The sequence below is a fragment of the Scyliorhinus torazame genome, chromosome 17, assembly GCF_047496885.1.
Source record: "Scyliorhinus torazame isolate Kashiwa2021f chromosome 17, sScyTor2.1, whole genome shotgun sequence".
Taxonomy (NCBI): Eukaryota; Metazoa; Chordata; class Chondrichthyes; order Carcharhiniformes; family Scyliorhinidae; genus Scyliorhinus; species Scyliorhinus torazame.
Window position 1 is genome coordinate 161,106,490 of NC_092723.1, and position 22,379 is coordinate 161,128,868.

The window sequence follows — 22,379 nt, forward strand, 5'->3', positions numbered from 1 at the left end:
TGCACTGCAGTGATTCTATAAACACTAATTAAAAAATTACATGTTACAAAGAAAGTGACAGCAAAAAGCCCGGGAATGCTTTTAAAATCTTACACTGTGCCGCCCGACCAAACCTATTTTAACTTCTAAATAAATAAGCCCAGTAGAGCCGGCTTCCATGTTGCTGGAGGAGGTGCTGACGACAGGGGGACTGGAGAAGGGGGTAGTATTGGCGGTTTACGGGGCTATTTTGGAGGAGGAGACGGCGCCGCTAGAAGGGATCAAGGCAAAGTGGGAGGAAGAGTTGGGAGAGGGTATGGAGGAGGGGTTCTGGTGTGAGGTGCTCCGGTGGGTGAACGCCTCCTTGTGTGCGAGGTTGGGGCTGATACAGCGGAAGGTAGTGTATAGAGCACACCTTACAAGGGCGACAATGAGCCGGCTCTTTGAGGGGGTAGAAGATGTGTGTGAACATTGTGGGGGCGGTTCCCAGCAAACCACATTCATAGTTTTGGTCCTGTCCAAAGCTGGAGGATTACTGGATGGAGGTGTTTCGGGTAATCTCTAAAGTGGTGCACATGAAACTGGACCCAGGCTCTTGGGAGGCCATATTCGGGGTGTCGGATCAGCCGGGGTTAGAAATGGGCGCAGAGGCAGATGTTGTAGCCTTTGGCTCGTTGATCATCCAAAAGCGGATCCTGTTAGGGTGGAGATCAACCTCTCCACCTTGTGCCCTGGCCTGGCTGGAGAACCTGCTGGAATTCTTGACTCTTGAAAAGGTCAAATTTGAACTGAGGGGAAGGATGGAGAGGTTCTACAATTGATGGGCGTTATTCATTATGCACTTTCGAGGATTGGATCACATCGAACATTAGTGGGGGAGCTGGGAGGGTTGGGGGAGAGGGACTACGTGTTACTGGTGACTATGGGTGATTCCTGATTCCTTTTTATCATTTGTATATGTTAACATGCAAGCTAAAAAGGGCAGCACGGTGGCACAGTGGGTTAGCCCTGTTGCCTCATGGCGCCAAGGCCCCAGGTTCGATCCTGGCTCTGGGTCACTGTCTGTGTGGAGTTTGCACATTCTCCCCATGTTTGCGTGGGTTTCACCCCCACAACCCACAAATGTGCAGGGTAGGTGGATTGGCCATGCTAAATTGCCCCTTGGAAAAAATGAATTGGGGACTCTTTAAAAAAAAACATGCGGGCTAATGTCTGGGGTTTGGTGGGAGGCTGGGATCGTTGGGGATTGACATTACATTCGTCACTGATTATTGTTTATTGTTGGGTGTAAATTTGGGAGGAAATGTGAAGGAGAATAAAAAATATTTTTTTAAACTTATAAATAAGCACCTTTCATAAAAATTTTTTAAAATTACTTTAAATGAAGCAACAACAGTAGTAATTCCTGTTTAAACGAAAGAGAAAAAAAAACTTTAAGAAACATCTACATACCTTTAAAACACTTGCTTAAGAAGTTGCCTGCTGTTTTCATTGTAATTTTATTGTTTAAATGCCTCTTTGGGCGTTCCCAAGCTGGCTGCAGCACAAGGAGGCAGGGCTTCACTCCTGCACCGCGCTGGAGCCTTGCGCAGACCGGAGAACCAAGGTCACCGCAGGGAAAGGAAGGTTTGTCGCAACATCGGAGCGGAGGTAAATGCGCAGACTTTTTTTTTTTAATCGGCGGCTCCTGGCTTCCCGCCGCTGGCCAGAGGTTATGGCCCATTATTTCGTCAATTTGACAGTCCCAGTTAAACATCTGGAAGCTTTAAAATATAACTAGTTACAAAACTTATTTTAAGCTAATCTTTGACTAATTAAAGCACACTTTTGTGCCATGATGTTTTCACTCCTCGCTGAGGTACAATTCCATGGATATTCATCTCAAGTGCCATAACCCACAGGGCAAATAACCAAATGTTGGAAAGTGTGGTTAGGCTGGGTGGCTCGTTTTCAGCCAGCGCAGACATATAGGCCAAAGTATTTCTGTGCTATAAACCTGTGATCTTGAGACCCAGGAGTCACTTGTTATGATATGGCAGGTGGTAATTGCTAGGCTGCCCAAATCCCAAAGGGAAACTTGGACAAGCTATCACAATGATTTGCAGTTTGTAGTTTTATTATGAGAAGGTACCTGCGCTGATGTAAGAAGTAAAACAAATCAGAACACTTTTGGAGACTTTAATTATTATTAAACTTTTTTTTAAACATCACATTTAAACAGTTAATAGTTATACACACATTTCCCAGACGATTTATGCTGAGTTAAACTCCGAGTTAAACACCTTTTTAGGCAACAGTCCTCAGATTTTTTTCTAAGAATGCCTGCAAGATTATCACGATGTGGAGATGTCGGCGATGGACTGGGTTGAGCACAGTAAGAAGTCTTACAACACCAGGTTAAAGTCCAACAGGTTTGTTTCGAATCACCAGCTTTCAGAGCACTGCTCTTCATTCACCTGAGGAAGGAGCTGTGCTCCGAAAGCTAGTGATTCGAAAAACAAACCTGTTGGACTTTAACCTGGCGTTGTAAGACTTCTTACTGTGCTCTATCCCTGTAGCCCTACAAGTTTATTTCCTTTAAGTGCCCATCCAAAGTCCTTTTGAAATCACCGATTGCCTCCACCACACCACACCACACAAGGGGGCAGAGTTCCAGGCACGCGCTCGCTGTGTAATAAAGTGCTTCCACACATTCCCCTTACATCTCTTGCCCCCCAAAACCTTCAATATGTGTCCCCTAGTTCTTGTACCATCAGCTAACGGGAGCAGTCCCCTTTCCCCTTTACCTTATCCAAACCCGTGTATCTTTTTGTGTGCCTCTATCAAATCTCTCTTCAATCTCCTTTGCTCCGAGATATTGTGAAAAAAAAAGATTGCAGACATAAGGAGCTGGAAAAGAAGATGTGAAAACAGGTTGTCTGTGCACGGGGGAGGGGGTGTGGAACAGGTGAGAGTGCACCTGGTGGACAGGTTTTGAATCCTAAACGCGCGCTTGTTCTGAGCCCTGCGGCAACCCGCCGTTCAGGGGCGCGTGCGCGCGCAGAGGGATTGCCCTGGTAACGGCGGGGCCACGTTGCCAGGAGCGACGCCAAGATGGTGAGAGCGTCGGACAAAAAGAAGAAGAAGGGCAAGGAGGAGAAGGAGAAAGAGAAGTTGTCGAAGGGGAAGTCTGGCGAGCTGACGGAGGAGGCTGTGTCGGAGATCGAAATGGTGCATTCGGACGGGAACCTGACATGTCGGGTGGTGACCGAGCATCGGGACGAAGCCAGCCCGGAGGTCATGTCCGAGGGCTCCGAGCGCCACGGCCAGCCGCAGGAGGCCCCGGCCCTGCATTACGAGGAGCCCGTGCTGACCAAACTGATTGTCGCGAGGTGCGGCCCGTCCGGTGTTCGACAGGGGCTCGACCGGCACTTCATAAGATTCAAGCTCCCGCCTCGACACTGGTTAACGAGTTGCTGACCTCTAACTACAAACCATATCGCCCAACTTCTAATCGAAATTGTACCCTGCACCTGACCATTCTCTCTAATCTTCACCCCAACTGTAAACTTCACTACTAAACTTTAAAAAAAAATTTAGAGTACCCAATTCATTTTTTTCCAATTAAGGGGCAATTTAGCCTGGCCAATATACCTACTCTGCACATCTTTGGGTTGTGGGGGCGAAACCCACGCAAACACGGGGAGAATGTGCAAACTCCACACGTACAGTAACCCAGAGCGGGGATCGAACCTGAGGCCTCAGCGCCGTGAGGCAGCAATGCTAACCACTGCGCCACCGTGCTGCCGTACTTCACTATTAAACTTAACCTGAACTTAACATCTTCTAACCTGGGGCTGGATTCTCTGATCCCCCAGCCGCATGTTTCTCGGTGGTGGGTTGTTCGCTGGTGCTGGGATTCTGTACTCCCGCCGCTTTTCACAGAAAAGTTGCAGCACAGAAGGAGGCCATTTGGCCAATCTTGTCCATGCCAGCCCAAGGACACCCTTTCTAATCCCACCTTCCTGCATCCGGTCCATAGGTGCAGGTCCAAGTACTTTTTATAAAGAGTTTAGGGTCTCTGCCTTCACCACCAACTCGGGCAGTGAATTCCAGACACCCACTACCTTGTGTGTAAAAAAGTTCTTCCCCATGTAAATGAGATTTCCTGTTGAAGCCACTGCACGTCGCTGGGAAACCCGCAGGTGGAGATGCGCTGCTGGTGGGAAAAGTGAATCGCAACGGCAGGAGAATTCCAACCCTGAGCACTAAATGTTGCCGCTCACCTTAACTCTCTACTGCTCACCCAAACTTAGCATGCAGCCAGCGGTTAACTCATAATTAACCATAATTTAAAACCTAATGACTAATCTCAGCACCTATCGCTAATCCCAACTTTAACCTGAATTCTAAATCGCATCACTAACCTTGACCTTAACCCCAACACTAACCCAATTGAACCCTAATTTTAAATCTGACCACTAACCTGACCCTTGACTCTAACCCACTAATTCAAAATCTTAACCTGAACTCTAAATCTAACCAAAACCTTAACCTCTGCTTCTAACCCAAATCTTGGCCTGCCCCCAACCACAAAAACCTTAACCCGAAATCTAAACCTAACCTGAACTTTGTCCCCTACCACTATTGTTAAATTTGACCGCTAACCCAATTGAATCTTAACCTGTGTCTTAACTATTAAGACATACATTGTCATTGGTAATACAGGTCACCTGCATTCTCACTAATTAATCCTTTTATTGGATTTAATAACCTTATTACTTCTATAGTTCACCTGAAGGAAAGCAACGTTGCTAAACATGTGACTTGCCGACCTACTGAGTGGCAACAAAAGACATTAAAAAACAAGCTGGGAATCAGGCGAAAACAGAAAGTAGTGGTTACAGTGTGGAACTTGCTACCCTGAGGAGTAGTTGAAGTTCTCAGCACAGATGCATTTAAAGATAAGCACATGAGGAAGGATATCGTGAGATGAGGAAGGGTGGGAGGAAGGAGGGTCCTGTGGTACACATACACCAGCTTGGACCATTCAGGCTGAATGGTCTGTTTTGGTGCTGTAAATTCTATGTAAAATGCAGGGAACATTCAACAAATTAGGTAGCATCCACAGAGAGAACAGGTAAGTGGAACTTTTATCAGACATTCAAACACAAAGTCCAAGTGCAAAACTTTGGACTCAACTGTATTCTCCACGGGATGGCTTTTTAAAATTAAACCCCCAAGGAGGCACTGGGTTACCTCCAGTGTCATCAAATGATAATCCTAACAAAAGTGACCCTTTTTTAGGGACGAACTAATGGAAAACTAAACTATAAAACAAAGGGATCAAATTAAACCACATGAAAACCTCTCAAAAATAATACCCATGTAAAAGCCACCCTCATGACCTGGCCTAAGATATTGACTCAAAAATTCAATTTTACCTGAGCAAATATGGTGAAATTACATCTAGAATCCAGCATTTCCTTTAGTTCCTACTATATCCACAATCATGGGATTCTTTTTATAAATGTTGACTGAATCTACTGAGTGTTTTCAGGATCTAAGAGCTGAATTGAAGACCATTGACATGACACAATTAGACACCCCTGACATAAATTTAAATGAGACAGACTGATTTTGCAGGGTGGGGGATGGTGGTTGCCCTTCAAAATATTAAAAACCAACCACTAATGCTTAGAACATTTAGAACTGTATAAAATCTCAATGCTTGTTCCATTATTACCTTGTTTGCACCATCATCATTTTTATCATTTAAAAAAAAAAATCTTTTTATTGGCTTTTCTCTTATTTATCAACAGTTGTGTGTATACATTACATTTTCTTGCCCACGCTAATTTACTTTATTGTACAGAGCACTTTTATCATTTATTCACGCCAACCTTCATCCAATTGCAGACCTTTCCTTTCTGTTCTTCCCATGCCCCGCCCTCACTTTTTCATCGCTCTGTACATGCTTAAATATTCGTCATCTCCAACATCTTTCAATTCAGATGAAAGGTATCTACCTGAAATGTTAACTCTGTTTCTATCTCCACACATACTGCCAGACTTGCTGAATATTTCCAGCATTTTCTCTTTTATTGCATAACTTCAAAATGGTTTTATGCTTTTGTTTACTGCATTGTATTGTGGGCTCTGACCTATTGAACACACTTGCATGAACATGTGTTCAAACTTTAAAAAAGTACAGTAAGAGCACACAAACTTTGCCAATCAAGAAAATAACTGAAACATTTTCTTTTGGATTAAGTCCTATTACCTTTCTCTAGTCTGCACAATAACTGTAAGGAGACACACCAACTCACACACTTCTATCAACAATGCTTTGAGCCAGTTGCTCAGAAAGTGCATGAGACAATTTGGGAGAGAAGTCATTTCTCCAGCCGTCATGTGACTTCAGCAAAGCTAGAAAATTCCCTGGACTGAAGACCCCATTTGTAACTGATGTAATTTAGTGAGAAATGACAAAATTATATCCACAAAGAAGTTATGAAACAACCGAGTTGATAAGTTACATGTTACAGTGAATTTAGAAAATACATTTCTATATTATCAAAATAAGCCATTTCTTTTAAAGCTATGAGGGAGAGACCTTACGAGGCCTTTATGATGGTGTAGGGATTGCCCATTTTGAAGGAGGCCACATTTATGAAGTAAGTGGAATTCTGCTTTCGATTCTTTTTCATTCAGCATTCACCTTCTAAGCAGAAGTTTGAATTCTCAATGATGAATATTGTTGAGGAACTTTCTTACAGAATATTGTATCAACTGAGGTCATTGGAAGCAGGAGTAGGCCATAGAGCTTCATTCCCTGGAGCCTACTCCTCCATTCAATAAGATTGGCTGAACGTCTAACTAAACTTTCCTAACCCATATCCCTTGATTCCCTTCATGCCCCAAAAATTGTTGATGTCAATCTTGACTATACTCAAGATATTGAATTCTGGCGTATTGAATTCCAAAGTTTTACAATCCTCTGGGTGAGGAACTTTCTCCTAATCCCAACCTCACCGATAGTTGAAAATCCAGGTATTTGACCCTTAGTTCTGGACTTTTCAGCCAGGGAGAAAGAGGCTCTCAGCATCTAACCTATCAAGCTCTCTAAGAATTTAATGTATTTCAATGAGATCACCTCTGATTCTTCAAAACTCCAGAAAATAAGGCCGGGATTCTACGTCGGCCAATGGCTAAATTGGGAACCGCATTTGGGCGGAGAATCGGTTCCGACGCCGAAATCGTGCCGGGCGACAATTTGATGTCAAATCACGATTCTCTGTCACCTCGACAGTGGCGCCAATGCGTTCCTGAATGCACGTACAGTAGACACTGTGCCTGTCATTAGCGAGCCCGACCCGGTATTCTCCGGGGCCTCCGCGATTCTCCACCTCTAATGGGCCGAGTTCCCGTGTGCTATTAAAAATCATGAAACTGGTCTGGTGGCTGCTGAGGAAGAGAGAGAGGAGGTAGGACACGGAGAGGGGCCCCTGCCAGGGTGGGGGTGACGGGGGAACAGGCCGAGTGGCCGGGGCGACTCCCTATGGACTGGTGCAGTGTCCAGTCAGGGACTACCATGGCCTGCAAAGCAGCCAATTTGCTACACACCCACCTGACCCCTGGTTTTGCAGAGTGACACCAACCGTTTGGGCACCACCCCCCACCAAAACCCGGCCGCCACCCACCAGCGACCCACCTAGGGCAACACCTGCGGAGCGGGGGGAAGCAGGGCAGGTAGCAGCCGCCCACATTGGAGAGCCGGCTGCCCAACAGGCCGAGGAGGAGGGGGTGCCAAGGAAGCGCTGCAGGAGGCCTCGTGCGTGCCGACACCGCCTGTCATTCGAGGACCTGCTAGGCCAGGCATGCCATCGAAGACTCCGGCTGCGCAGGAAGACAGTGCAGCATATCTACCACACAATGGAGCACCTGGCACTGCGGGGGTACGGGGAAGGACACTCGTTCCCGGTGACTGTAAAGGTGACGGTCGCCTTGAACTTTCACGTGACAGGGTCCTTCCAGGCACTGAGTGGGGACCTGCCCGGGATCTCTCAGACCTCTGTGCACAGGTGCATATGTACCGTCACGGAGGCCCTATATGCCCAGGTGCTTCAATACATCCACTTCAATGTAGACCGAGCCTACCAGGATGCTCGGGCAGCGGGGTTCGCGGCCATAAACGGGATGCCTCGGATCAACGGGATGCACGTCCCCCTACGGGCACCTGTGGATAATAGGCCGCTGTACTCAAACCGAAAGGGGTTCCACTTGATAAACGTGCAGTTGATATTTGACCATTAGATGCGCATCTTACAGGTTTGTGCCTGGTACCCAGGCCGGGTGCACGACGCCTTCATTCTGACACACTCGACGATTCCCGACATGTTTGAGACATGCCCCCCCTCCCGTCTGGGGGTTTGGCTCCTGGGTAGCATAGGTTATCCACTGCAGTCATGGCTGATGACGCCTATCTGGAGGCCACAGACTGACGCGGAGACCTGCTACAATGATGCCCAATCAGTGACCTGGGGAGTGATTGAGCAGTGCGTCGGCCTCCTGTAGATGCGGTTCAGGTGCCTGGACCACTTTGGAGGGGCCATCCAGTATGATGCTGAGAGGGTCGCCTGCACTGCGTCCTCCACAACATTGGACAGCAGAGGGGCGATGTGTTGGAGGAGTTAAAGGAAAGACAGGCCCCGTCAGATAAGGAGGATGTGGGAAGAGCGAGGTTGGGCAGGACATGGAGCCCAGGCAGGCACGGAAGGCCGCACGACATGTGCGCCAGGGCCAACGTGCACGGGGCGCTCTGATCGTCTCCAGTTTCACTGACTGGGGGGTCACTGGTCAGAAGGGGCATGGACACCGCATCCCAACCCCTCACTCCCCCCTCCTCCCCCGTCTGCAACTCTCTCCATGGTACATGCCAGTCGCACCATGGGGAGGGAGCCGTGGGTTGGCAGCAACATTGGGTGTGGTCCATGGGAAGGAGGATGTTGACAACCCGCTTTGTGATGAGCTCTGGTGCTCCTCATCATAAGCTAACATCTGACTCCCGTCCACCTGGATGATCCCTGAATGCGAGCTGGCAATTTCATCACATGGTCCCATCGCATCCCTGGGGTGCCGGTGGTAGCGACAGTTTGGGGGGGGAGCAGATGAGCCCGGGCCACCCTCAGGAAGGTCCCCCCATTCTCTCTCTTCCCCGCCCCCCCCCCCCCCCCCCCCCCCCATCCCACATCCGGCAACCCAGACCAGCCCAACCCTCACACCCTTCTAACAGAGCACCGAGGCAGGTTGTAACAGTGGCAACAGGTGTTTAATGTGAACGCATATATACAGGTTTGTGTCCCAGCCCCTATAACTAAACTGTGTCCTGCAGCCGTGCCAACTTAAGTAGTGTCTAATTTGGCCTTATGGGCCCTAAAGCTATGTCAGGTCCAGCGGTCCCCCTCTTATCTTCTCCCGCTCCCGGCAGTTGTGTGTGGCCTTCGGGGGGCGGGGGGAGACAGAAAATGAGAATGTTAGGCAGTCCGACGCATACAGCCTAGGGGGTGGATAGCTGGTGGCCTCAGTGGCCAGGGCACCTAGCCATGGCGGTCGGTATGGGTACTAGCATGTGGTGCAGGATAGGGTTCGACCATCCTCCTAGTGGTGGGGTATCGGGTTACGGGTGTGTGGGTTGCGGTATAGTGCCGGGGCACAGTGCTTCCTACACACCCTGGCCGCCCTGAGGAGATTATGCAGTTTTTTCCAGCACTGCTGACCTGGTGTTCAGACGGTGTTGCCCATGGCGCTGACGGCCTCTGACACCTTCGCCCAGGCACAGCGAACTGCAGCGGCTGGCAGCCTCCTTCCCGGACCAGGGTAGGGTCATCCTCTTTTCCTCCACAACGTCCAAGAGGGTCTTGAGCTCTACGTCCTCAAACCTTGGTGCCGCTCTCTTTACTGCCATCTTGTTGGCTGGGATGGTATGTGTGGGGAGTTAAGCGTGTATATGCAGCTGAAGCTTGTCAGCCTTTGAGTGCAAATCACAAAACCGACGAATCCAACACCATTTCTCACTCGACTCGATTGTATTCCACGTGACGCCAGTGCTAGCCCCTTAACAGTGGTGTATTCAGTCCAGTTGTGACACCGGTTTTTCTTCTTTTTTAGTTTTAGAGTACCCAATTCATTTTTTCCAATTAAGGGGCAATTTAGCATGGCCAATTCACCTAGCCTGCACATCGTTGGTTTGTGGGGACAATACCCAAGCAAACACGGGGAGAATGTACAAACGCCACATGGACAGTAACCCAGAGCCAGGATCGAACTTGGGATCTCGGCGCAGTGAGGCAGCAATGCTAACCACTGCCCCATCGTGCTGCCCCCTACACTGGTTTTTCTGTCGTGAAAGTCCACATATTCTGCATCGGCGTCAACACTTCGTCTCAGAAACGGAGAATTCTGCCCGAAGCCCATTCTGTTTAATCGCACCTCACAAGAAAGGGTATTCCCAGAAGCACCCTTTAAGGAAAGAACATCCCTCATTAGGTCGGGTCCTCTGTCACTGGTTAGGATATGCTCCCATTCATGATATTGTCAGCGAAACTGAATGATGGCCGGTCTTTCTATTTCTGTCTGCTTCAACTACCCAAATTCGATTCCCTGCTTTTCTCAGTTGACCAAAGGAAATAATCAGATAAGTTCAGTGGAACTTTATATTGATATTTGTTAAATGTAATTAACTTGTTAGTTCAACATTTGAACAAGCTGCATTTGTGGTTTGCATTTGTTCTTTGGATATTACTGTCAAGAAGGCCAGAGAAACTGGTTTTGAAACCTTACTGCTCACTTGCTATAATATTGAGATAAATACTAATGTTAAGTCATAAAATTCAAACATCACAGTGGCTGAATCACTAATATTTATCATATTCAATTAAACAAAATACTATTTTAATTAACAAGAATTGAAATATTTACTTCAGCAGCTACAATTTGTTCTCCCTTAAAATCAGTCAAATTATGAAGTGTATAGTTACCGATGAGTGAGTACAGTCATTGGCAGACCGAGATTGAACCTTAACAAATAAATCATATGCAAGCAAAGGGCCTATTGCCTGTTTGAAACTCCCTCTGTAATATTGGTTTGTCCTGATGTAGCTGGTGCGAGCTCCATTTAGGATTGCCAGGCCTACAGAAGGCCTAATAGTCTACAATCAACAAAGCAACTTTACTTACCTGCATGTTGAGCTGGGAGGAGCATTCCACAAAAGCATTGCTGTCCACTGCTGGCACACCCAGATCCCCACTGTTGCCATCCCTCGAACGCCATCCCTATGTTCCACAAGCTTTAAAACTTTGTTTTATTTTCTATAACGTTGTAATGGTTGTTACTTTAATATTTTCCCACAGGGTATGTTTTCTGAAGGCCTTATGCATGGTGCAGGCACTTACACATGGAAGAATGGAATAAAGTATGAAGTAAGGAAATGCCAAGGCACATCCGTGTTCTCAAGCTTTTCAGACTGATTGGGAATACATGCCTACTGAAATAGAGATGTAATGAGATTAGCAAGTTGGTGAATACCTTACATTTTCTGTAATGTAAGGATTGTTATTTTAATGTTTTCCCACAGAGCATGTTTTCTGAAGGCCTTGTGCATGGTAGATAAGATGTACAATGCAACACTGCAATTGTTGCAGAATCTTGTTTAATGTATTCATGCATTGCTCTTAGCTTAGTGTTGGGTTTTGGTGCTGCCTGGACATGATCAAACCTTTTGGAGTAACACGAGTCAGTGGGCGGAATTTACCGGCTGTTCACTCTGACGGGATATTCCGTTCAAACCGATGGCGCACAGGTTTCCTGGCGACGAGGGGTGCAGTCAACGAGAAATCCCGTTGACAACGGTGGGACCAGAAAATCCCGCTGGCGGACCACTGAAAAACATGCAGCGAGTTGCAGATTATCGGTAAATCCCGCCCAGTCTTGGACTTTTGTTAAAGAAGAATGGACATTTATTTTTTCATGACCAAAATGTTTCAACCAATAAATTATATTTGTCTCTGGAGACTCAAGTCCCACTCCAGGCTGACACTCCTGGTGCAGTACTGAGAAAGTCTTGCATTGTCTTTCGGTTGAGACATTAAACCCTCTCAAGTAATGTAAAAGGCCCCATCACTGCTATGTCAAAGGAGAGCAGGGAAGTTCTCCGTGTCCTCTTGGTGAATATTAATCCGTCAACCAACATCAGTAGTAAAGATGATCTGGTGTTACAGACAGGAGAGAGTTCAAACTGCACTGATTTCCTATTGCCACCTGTGCTTAAGCAGAAGGTGTTTGAATTTGTTTTTAAAGAGTGATCGGTGGCATGTTTTTCCAACCTCTTTGGTTTTGTGAAGCTATTTTACTACCAATCCACAGCAAACTCGAGCTAGTATTAATTCAGAAGGTTAGTTTATTTTACACTTTCAAAACCTGTGAAAAGGAGAGTCCGCAATGACACACTCTGCAAACTCACACATAAAGGGAGGGATAGATAAATGGTGTTTTGCAGTTCAAGAACCACAGAAAAATGAATACTGGTTCATGTGAGTTCCAGCGTCCAATAAGGAATTCTTTCACTTAAGCATTTGAGATCGACTGGCTGAATACTGGCATTGGAGAATTGCTTTTCAGATGGGGCTGGTATCTGAAGATGAGGCAGGCACACCGAGATTGAGTCAGTTCTGTAGGCAAGAGATCGAGTCAGTTCTGTAGGCAATGTTACAAAATCCTCCAGAAAAATCAGGTTAAATGGGTAGGTTGTCTACCTGGAGGAGCCTGCTTCTTTGTGTCTTAGTAGTTGAATGTTTTTAAAATAAATTTAGAGTACCCAATTCATTTTTCCAATTAAGGGGCAATTTAGCTTGTTCAATCCACCTACCTTGCACATCTTTGAGTTGTGGGGGCGAAACCCACGCAAACACGGGTAGAATGTGCAAACTCCACATGGACAGTGACCCAGAGCCGGGATCGAACCTGGGACCTCGGTGCCGTGAGACTGCAGTACTACCACTGCGCCACCATGCTGCCCTTTAATAGTTGAATGTTAAACAGCAGACTGCCTGTAAAAAGAAAAGATGCAATATTGAACTGTCCGGAAGCTTGGGTAATGTGAACTTCCTTCTCCACAATAATTTCAAAGGGATGTTTATCCGGCATCTGGAAATGGCTTTGCTTTCAGGATTAATAATGTTTCAATCATTAGTTGTTGAAAGAGATGCCATTTATGTTGAGGGTCTGGCATTTGGAAAGCCATTGTCTCAGCAGATCCACTAACTCCACTAGAAAAGTTGGCTTGTCAAATGCAAAAGGAATCTCAGGAGTACTCATTGCAATTGGTCTGAATAATCCCTAGTGTGATGTAATTCTGTTAGTAGCTCTCTAGACATAATGAGGTGTGACATTCCAGAAACTGAGAAAAAAATTACTTTGTCCTGAAACTCCTGGGGATAGCTCCCAGACAGAGGGTCAACTCTTATGATCAGGTGATTTGTAGCAGCCATCTTAATTTTCTTTGATCAGCAGAAAAAGTCCAGTTTGAAAACAAAAATAGCAATAAGGATAACGTTTTAAAATATATATTGGTGAGGTTCTTTCCATGCCAAAGGAACCCAATACGTCATCATATTAATGTCTGTGGGACTGTGCTATGTGTAAATCAGCTGCCGTATTTAATAAAAATACAACACTGACTACACTACAAATGAATTTCATTTGCTGTAAAGCACTTTGGGAAGTTGAGGTCATGAAAGGAGCTATTTTAAGTCTTTCTTTACAATAATCTGTTTGGCTCCACTTTATCTCAAATAATTAAATATGTCTAATTCTATGGTGCGATCTTCTCAAAAGGGAACAAAGTCCTCTAGCGAGCGCGTTTAGCCGCATGTTTCCCGGCACTCGCAGTGTAGCATTGAATAAGGGGCCTAAACGTGTAACGCGCATCTGAGGCCGCACATAGTCCCATTTTTACAACAGGGAGCTCTGCTCGCCGGAACTCCCTATTGTAGTGAGAGATCGGGACACCATTTCTAAATTGCGTCCTGATCGCCAAGGCCCACAAAACAAAATCACTGACCTCCCCCCAGCCCAAACGCAACATGGGAGGGTCCCTGCATCCCCCCCCCCCCAACACCCACCCACCGTGTGCAAAGCCCGGCCCAATCACGTGTGTGCAGAAAATGTCAGCTTGGAACCTTTGCAGTGCCAACCTGGCAGTGCTTCTGCCAGCTGGCAGTGGCACCTGGACAGTGCCAGGCTGACACCCAGGTGGCACTGCCAGGCTGGCATTACTAGGATGCCCATGTGGCACTCACAGTGCCAGGGTACCAGCCTGCCCAAAGGCCATGCAGCTGGGGGCCTCCGAGACCCCCACAAGTGCCGTTCTGTCTGCTCCCTGTTTGAGGGGACTAGTACCAAACGCTGCTTGCTCGAGGTACTCGAGGCAAAGGGATTGAATTCCAAAGCTTCAGGTACCTTAGGAATCTGCAGTTTAGAGTATGGCTAACTGCCTCACTTTAATATGCAGATTTGCCAAATATTGATCCCGCGCATTGTGGGTGAGCTTTTTCTTGCAAAGTCTCGCAAAATTGCGTTGAATCTCACGAGGCATTGCAAGCCGGCTGGATCCCGGAAGCGGGGTCTCCTGGCTTTCACTGGCCACACTGTGCTGTGGCGAGTAACTTTTCTGGCGCATCGTGGCCGGATGATCGCGTCCTTTTAAGTCGATGATTCTCTCAATACTGAATAATTAAGACTTCATGCCTTAAATATGGTTTAAATGTTTTTCTACAGGGAGATTTTTCATTGAATACCCCGACAGGCCATGGCACCTACACATGGAAAAATGGCAGCACATATGTTGGGGAGGTGCTAAATGGAATACGCCATGGACAGGGGATGTTCACAAGTGCGGATCAATCCATTTCTTACACTGGAGAGTGGAATAAAGCGAAGAGACATGGGAAGGTAAAAACAAATTTCTCTTTTTTTGATCTTTATTTTTCTTTTACGTGTTGCGATGCCACTAATTTTACTTGTTTACAGACTTACTGTAGTCAAGAACTTTTAAGTCATTATGATTAGAGGACTGGATGCTATTATGGGTTAAGCTACCTCATTCAGCCAATGGTGCAGTGGCAAATGTTGAGGTGCAGGAGCTCTAAGCAAATGTGTTGTCGTATCATTTCTAAATCTATTATTATTTTGTTTTCCGATGTATTAATCATTTGGGTCCACGAAAATCAGTAAACTGTTTTTAGGTTAAAATTATTAGTGCCGGTAAATGAGAAGTATTTTATTTTGAACCCTGTGGCATTTAGCGTAGTTATAATTTCATTGTGCAACATTTTACAGGTCGAGTATACATTATCTGAAATCCACGGACCAATCGTATTTCGGATTGAGGTGCTTCTGTCCCTGAGCAGGAGAGCCTAATGAGGCTGGGTAACTCCAGGGTTCAGGTCACCGGATATCAGGAGGTGGCACTCAGCAGGCACCCTCTGCCCCTGCTGCAGATGACAGGGCTGCACCAATGTGTAGTGGTAGGATGAGGAAAGTTAAAAAATGTTGACCACTTCAGGGTCACAGGTGCTCTAGCACTGCGGATAAATTGCACTTTTTGAAAACCATTCCATTGGTATATAAATGGTCAGATGAAAGAATTATTTTTTGGATCTTTGCAATTCTCTTATCATTGTTATGATGTCAACCTCAGTGTAACTTAGTACCAGACCCTTGTGTGTTTTCAGGGAGATGTGTATAATTCTTTATTCAGGACTGTATGATGGGTCAGGTCTCAATCATTAGTCCTCAAAGGACAACAATGGCGGATAAGGGCACATCAGACATGTGACTCTTTGCGTATCTGGGTTTCCTAACAGATAGAGTCTCAAACCAAGACATGTGCTTTAGGATGAGAGCCCGACGTTAGTCCACACTTCCTTTGCAGAAATGTTTTCTTCCTTATATGGCCTGGAGTGCTAGAGGAGATGTCTCCTGGTGATCGGACAATGTTTTACTCCTCTTAGAATCTTTCAACTATGAGGGCATCACAGGCACACTTCCCACATCTCCCCTCCTCCATGACACATGGCACCATGATCCCCTTGGGTCTCCTGCACCTCACCATCATAATCTGAGGAGGATTCCTCCTCCATCAGGTCACCCTCTGGCAGTGTTTCACCTCTCTGCTTAGCCAGATTGTGAAGGGCAAAGCAAACTGCAATGATGCAGCAAACCTTCTCTGGTGCACATTGCAGAAAGCCACCCGAGCGGTCCAGGCATCTGAATCACATCTTCAGCAGTCCTATGGTCTGTTCTGTGAGGGAGCATGTGGTGGCATGAGCAGCACTGTACCTTTCCTCAACTAGAGTCTGAGGGTAACACACTGGAGTCATGAGCCACTATTTAAGTAGGTAGCCATTATTCCAAGCAACCATCTCTGAAGACCTTCTGGCTCCTTGAAAATCCCAAGCACCTGGGAATGACTGAGGATGTAGGAGTCATGGCTACTCCGAGGGAACCATGCACAAAAGTGCAGGATGTGCTTTCGATGGTCACATACCAATTGTGGAATGGGAGCCCTTATCGTTGATGAACTTCAGGGGCTGCTGCCAAGGAGCCCGTATAGTCACATGGATGTAGTTTATTGCTCCCTACACCCTTGGGAACTAAGAGAAAACGACAATGCCTGTAAATCTCTGAACCTGGCTATCCGCGTCCAGGGCAAAGTTTACATAAGGATGGTCCATCCTGTAAAGGGCATTGGTCACCTGAGTGCACCAGTGTGTTGCTGACTGTGAAATGCCGCAGAGGTCCCCAGTTTCTCCCTGGAAAGACATAGATAATAATAATAATAATCTTTATTAGTGTCACAAGTAGGCTTACATTAACACTGCACTGAAGTAACTGTGAAAATCCCCTCGTCGCCACACTGACTCCGGCACCTTTCCGGGTACACTGAGGGAAATTTTAGAATGTCCAATTCACCTAACAGCACATCTTTCGGGACTTGTGGGAGGAAACTGGAGCACCTGGTGGAAACCCACGCAGACATGGAGAGAAGGTGCAGACTCCACACAGACAGTGACCCCAAGCCAGGATTCGAACGGAATCCCTGACGCTGTGAGCAACAGTGCTAACCACTGTGATACCATGCCGCACGAGACAAAGGCATTGAGCGCTGCCATCACCTTCAGGGCCACTGACGAGGGTAAGCTAGCCATGTCCGATAGCCAGGTCTCCGACTTCGGGGGATTTGAGTCCCTCCATGCCAATAGTATCCGTCTCTGGGCTACCAGGGAAGCAAAGACCAGAACATCTGTCTCTTTCTCCTCCTGGACTCCCGGATCTTCCGACACCCTGAAAATCGCCACCTCTGGACTCAGTGCCACCCTTGCTTTTAAAACCTTGGACATGACATCCGCAAACTCCTGCCAAAATCCCCTAAGCTTTGGACATGTCCAAAATATGTGGACACGGTTCGCTGGTCCTCCTGTGCATTTTGCGCACCTGTCCTCCACCCCAAAACATCTGCTCATCCGGGCCACTGTCATTTGAGCCCGGTGAACAACCTTAAATTGTATCAGGCTGAGCCTGGCACATGTTGCGGACGTGTTGACTCCACTCAACGCGTCTGACCATAGACCATCCTCTATCTCACCCCCCAGCTCCTCCTCCCACTTGCGCTTCAGCTCCGCGGTCTGCGTCTCCTCCGACACCATAAGCTCCTTATAGAAGTCCGAGATGCATCCCTCCCCTACCCACCCAGTGGAAATCACCCTGTCCTGAATCCCCCTCAGCAGTAGGAGCGGGAAAGTTGACACCTGTTTACGAAGGAAGTCTCGCACCTGCAGATACTTGAATTTGTTTCCCCTCACCAACCCAAACCTTTCCTCCAACGCCCTCATACTTGGAAAGCTCCCCTCTATGAACACATCCCACATCATACATAGAACATAGAAAATACAGCACAGAACAGGCCCTTCGGCCCACGATGTTGTGCCGAACTTTTGTCCTAGATTAATCATAGATTATCATTGAATTTACAGTGCAGAAGGAGGCCATTCGGCCCTTTGAGACTGCACCGGCTTTTGGAAAGAGCACCATACCCAAACTCAACACCTCCACCCAACACCAAGGGCAATTTGGACATTAAGGGCAATTTATCATTGGCCAATTCACCTAACCCGCACATCTTTGGACTGTGGGAGGAAACCGGAGCACCCGGAGGAAACCCACGCAGACACGGGGAGGACGTGCAGACTCCGCACAGACAATGACCCAAGCCGGAATCGAACCTGGGACCATGGAGCTGTGAAGCAATTGCGCTATCAACAATGCTACCGTGCTGCCCTTAAGAACAAATAAATCTACACTATATCATTTTACCATCATCCATGTACCTATCCAATAGCTGCTTGAAGGTCCCTAATGTTTCCGACTCAACTACTTCCACAGGCAGTGCATTCCATGCCCCCACTACTCTCTGGGTAAAGAACCTACCTCTGATATCCCTCCTATATCTTCCACCTTTCACCTTAAATTTATGTCCCCTTGTAATGGTGTGTTCCACCCGGGGAAAAAGTCTCTGACTGTCTACTCTATCTATTCCCCTGATCATCTTATAAACCTCTATCAAGTCGCCCCTCATCCTTCTCCGCTCTAATGAGAAAAGGCCTAGCACCCTCAACCTTTCCTCGTAAGACCTACTCTCCATTCCAGGCAACATCCTGGTAAATCTTCTTTGCACCTTTTCCAGAGCTTCCACATCCTTCCTAAAATGAGGCGACCAGAACTGTACACAGTACTCCAAATGTGGCCTTACCAAAGTTTTGTACAGCTGCATCATCACCTCACGGCTCTTAAATTCAATCCCTCTGTTAATGAACGCGAGCACACCATAGGCCTTCTTCACAGCTCTATCCACTTGCGTGGCAACTTTCAAAGATGTATGAACATAGACCCCAAGATCTCTCTGCTCCTCCACATTGCCAAGAACTCTACCGTTCCGCATTCCTATATTCCGCATTTATATTTGTCCTTCCAAACTGGACAACCTCACACTTTTCAGGGTTAAACTCCATCTGCCACTTCTCAGCCCAGCTCTGCATCCTATCTATGTCTCTTTGCAGCCGACAACAGCCCTCCTTACTATCCACAACTCCACCAATCTTCGTATCGTCTGCAAATTTACTGACCCACCCTTCAACTCCCTCATCCAAGTCATTAATGAAAATCACAAACAGCAGAGGACCCAGAACTGATCCCTGCGGTACGCCACTGGTAACTGGGATCCAGGCTGAATATTTGCCATCCACCACCACTCTCTGACTTCTATCGGTTAGCCAGTTCGTTATCCAACTGGCCAAATTTCCCACTATCCCATGCCTCCTTACTTTCTGCATAAGCCTACCATGGGGAACCTTATCAAATGCCTTACTAAAATCCATGTACACTACATCCACTGCTTTACCTTCATCCACATGCTTGGTCACCTCCTCAAAGAATTCAATAAGATTTGTAAGGCAAGACCTACCCCTCACAAATCCGTGCTAACTATCCCTAATCAAGCAGTGTCTTTCCAGATGCTCAGAAATCCTATCCTTCAGTACCCTTTCCATTACTTTGCCTACCACCGAAGTAAGACTAACTGGCCTGTAATTCCCAGGGTTATCCCTAGTCCCTTTTTTGAACAGGGGCACGACATTCGCCACTCTCCAATCCCCTGGTGCCACCCCTGTTGACAGTGAGGACGAAAAGATCATTGCCAACGGCTCTGCAATTTCATCTCTTGCTTCCCATAGAATCCTTGGATATATCCCGTCAGGCCCGGGGGACTTGTCTATCCTCAAGTTTTTCAAAATGCCCAACACATCTTCCTTCCTGACAAGTATTTCCTCGAGCTTACCAATCTGTTTCACACTGTCCTCTCCAACAATATCGCCCCTCTCATTTGTAAATACAGAAGAAAAATACTCATTCAAGACCTCTCCTATCTCTTCAGACTCAATACACAATCTCCCGCTACTGTCCTTGATCGGACCTACCCTCGCTCTAGTCATTCTCATATTTCTCACATATGTGTAAAAGGCCTTGGGGTTTTCCTTGATCCTACCCGCCAAAGATTGTTCATGCCCTCTCTTAGCTCTCCTAATCCCTTTCTTCAGTTCCCTCCTGGCTATCTTGTATCCCTCCAATGCCCTGTCTGAACCTTGTTTCCTCAGCCTTACATAAGTCACCTTTTTCCTCTTAACAAGACATCCAACCTCTCTTGTCAACCATGGTTCCCTCACTCGACCATCTCTTCCCTGCCTGACAGGGACATACATATCAAGGACACGTAGCACCTGTTCCTTGAACAAGTTCCACATTTCACTTGTGTCCTTCCCTGCCAGCCTATGTTCCCAACTTATGCACTTCAATTCTTGTCTGACAACATCGTATTTACCCTTCCCCCAATTGTAAACCTTGCCCTGTTGCACGTACCTATCCCTCTCCATTACTTAAGTGAAAGTCACAGAATTGTGGTCACTATCTCCAAAATGCTCCCCCACTAACAAATCTATCACTTGCCCTGGTTCATTACCCAGTACTAAATCCAATATTGCCCCTCCTCTGGTCGGACAATCTACATACTGTGTTAGAAAAGCTTCCTGGACACACTGCACAAACACCACCCCATCCAAACTATTTGATCTAAAGAGTTTCCACTCAATATTTGGGAAGTTAAAGTCGCCCATGACTACTACCCTATGACTTCTGCACCTTTCCAAAATCTGTTTCCCAATCTGTTCCTCCACATCTCTGTTACTATTGGGGGGCCTATAGAAAACTCCTAACAAGGTGACTGCTCCTTTCCTATTTCTGACTTCAACCCATACTACCTCAATAGGGTGATACTCCTCGAACTGCCTTTCTGCAGCTGTTATACTATCTCTAATTAATAATGCCACCCCCCCACCTCTTTTACCACCCTCCCTAATCTTATTGAAACATCTATAACCAGGGACCTCCAACAACCATTTCTGCCCCTCTTCTATCCAAGTTTCCGTGATGGCCACCACATCGTAGTCCCAAGTACCGATCCATGCCTTAAGTTCACCCACCTTATTCCTGATGCTTCTTGCGTTGAAGTATACACACTTCAACCCATCTCCGTGCCTGCAAATACTCTCCTTTGTCAGTGTTCCCTTCCCCACTGCCTCATTACATGCTTTGGCGTCCTGAATATCGGCTACCTTAGTTGCTGGACTACAAATCCGGTTCCCATTCCCCTGCCAAATTAGTTTAAACTCTCCCGAAGAGTACTAGCAAACCTCCCTCCCAGGATATTGGTGCCCCTCTGGTTCAGATGCAACCCGTCCCGCTTGTACAGATCCCACCTTCCCTAGAATGCGCTCCAATTATCCAAATACCTGAAGCCCTCCCTCCTACACCATTCCTGCAGCCACGTGTTCAACTGCACTCTCTCCCTATTCCTAGCCTCGCTATCACGTGGCACCGGCAACAAACCAGAGATGACAACTCTGTCTGTCCTGGCTTTCAACTTCCAGCCTAACTCCCTAAACTTGTTTATTACCTCCACACCCCTTTTCCTACCTATGTCGTTGGTACCAATGTGCACCACGACTTCTGGCTGCTCCCCCTCCCCCTTAAGGATCCTGAAGACACGATCCGAGACATCCCTGGCCCTGGCACCCGGGAGGCAACATACCTTCCGGGAGTCTCGCTCGTGACCACAGAATCTCCTATCTATTCCCCTAACCATTGAATCTCCTACAACTATTGCTTTTCTATTCTCCCCCCTTCCCTTCTGAGCCCCAGAGCCAGACTCCGTGCCAGAGACCTGACCGCTAGGGCCTTCCCCCGGTAGGTCATCCCCCCCAACAGCATCCAAAACGGTATACTTATTTTGAAGGGGAACGGCCACGAGGGATCCCTGCACTGTCTGCCTGTTTGTTTTTTTCCTCCTGACTGTAACCCAGCTATTCTTGTCCTGTACCTTGGGTGTGGTTACCTCCCTGTAACTCTTCTCAATCACCCCCTCTGCCTCCCGGATGATCCGAAGTTCATCCAGCTTCAGCTCCAGTTCCCTAACACGGTCTTTGAGGAGCTGAAGTTGGGTGCACTTCCCGCAGGTATAGTCCTCTCAATCCCCACTCTCCGTGCTTGAACCAAACCCAGCTGAAGAGAATGGCAAAGGAGCAGTAACCCTCAAGCTCGAACCAATACAAGAAGCCTCTTCCATCCGTCCCCATACCGACTCTAGATCCATAAACCACCCCGCACTTTCTTAACGTTTGCCACACAGTAACAATACAACAAATTAGGTAGTGCCAACCTCCCTGACTGCCTATCATAGATTTCATAGAATTTA

The 22,379-nt window shown here is 47.0% G+C and overlaps 1 protein-coding gene across 3 annotated transcripts in view; it reads left to right on the top strand.

Moving 5' to 3' along the window:
- Positions 1-3,042: 3,042 nt before the first annotated feature.
- The window catches only part of rsph10b (radial spoke head 10 homolog B), a 128,454-nt gene continuing 109,117 nt past the window's right edge, over positions 3,043-22,379 (top strand). For all 3 annotated transcript variants that reach the window (XM_072481532.1, XM_072481530.1, XM_072481533.1), the window contains exons 1-4: positions 3,043-3,350; positions 6,560-6,635; positions 11,371-11,439; positions 14,795-14,968. In XM_072481532.1, the coding sequence (XP_072337633.1) occupies positions 3,073-3,350; positions 6,560-6,635; positions 11,371-11,439; positions 14,795-14,968 (597 nt within the window). In that variant the 5' untranslated portion in view covers positions 3,043-3,072. The remainder of the gene's footprint in view (positions 3,351-6,559; positions 6,636-11,370; positions 11,440-14,794; positions 14,969-22,379) is intronic.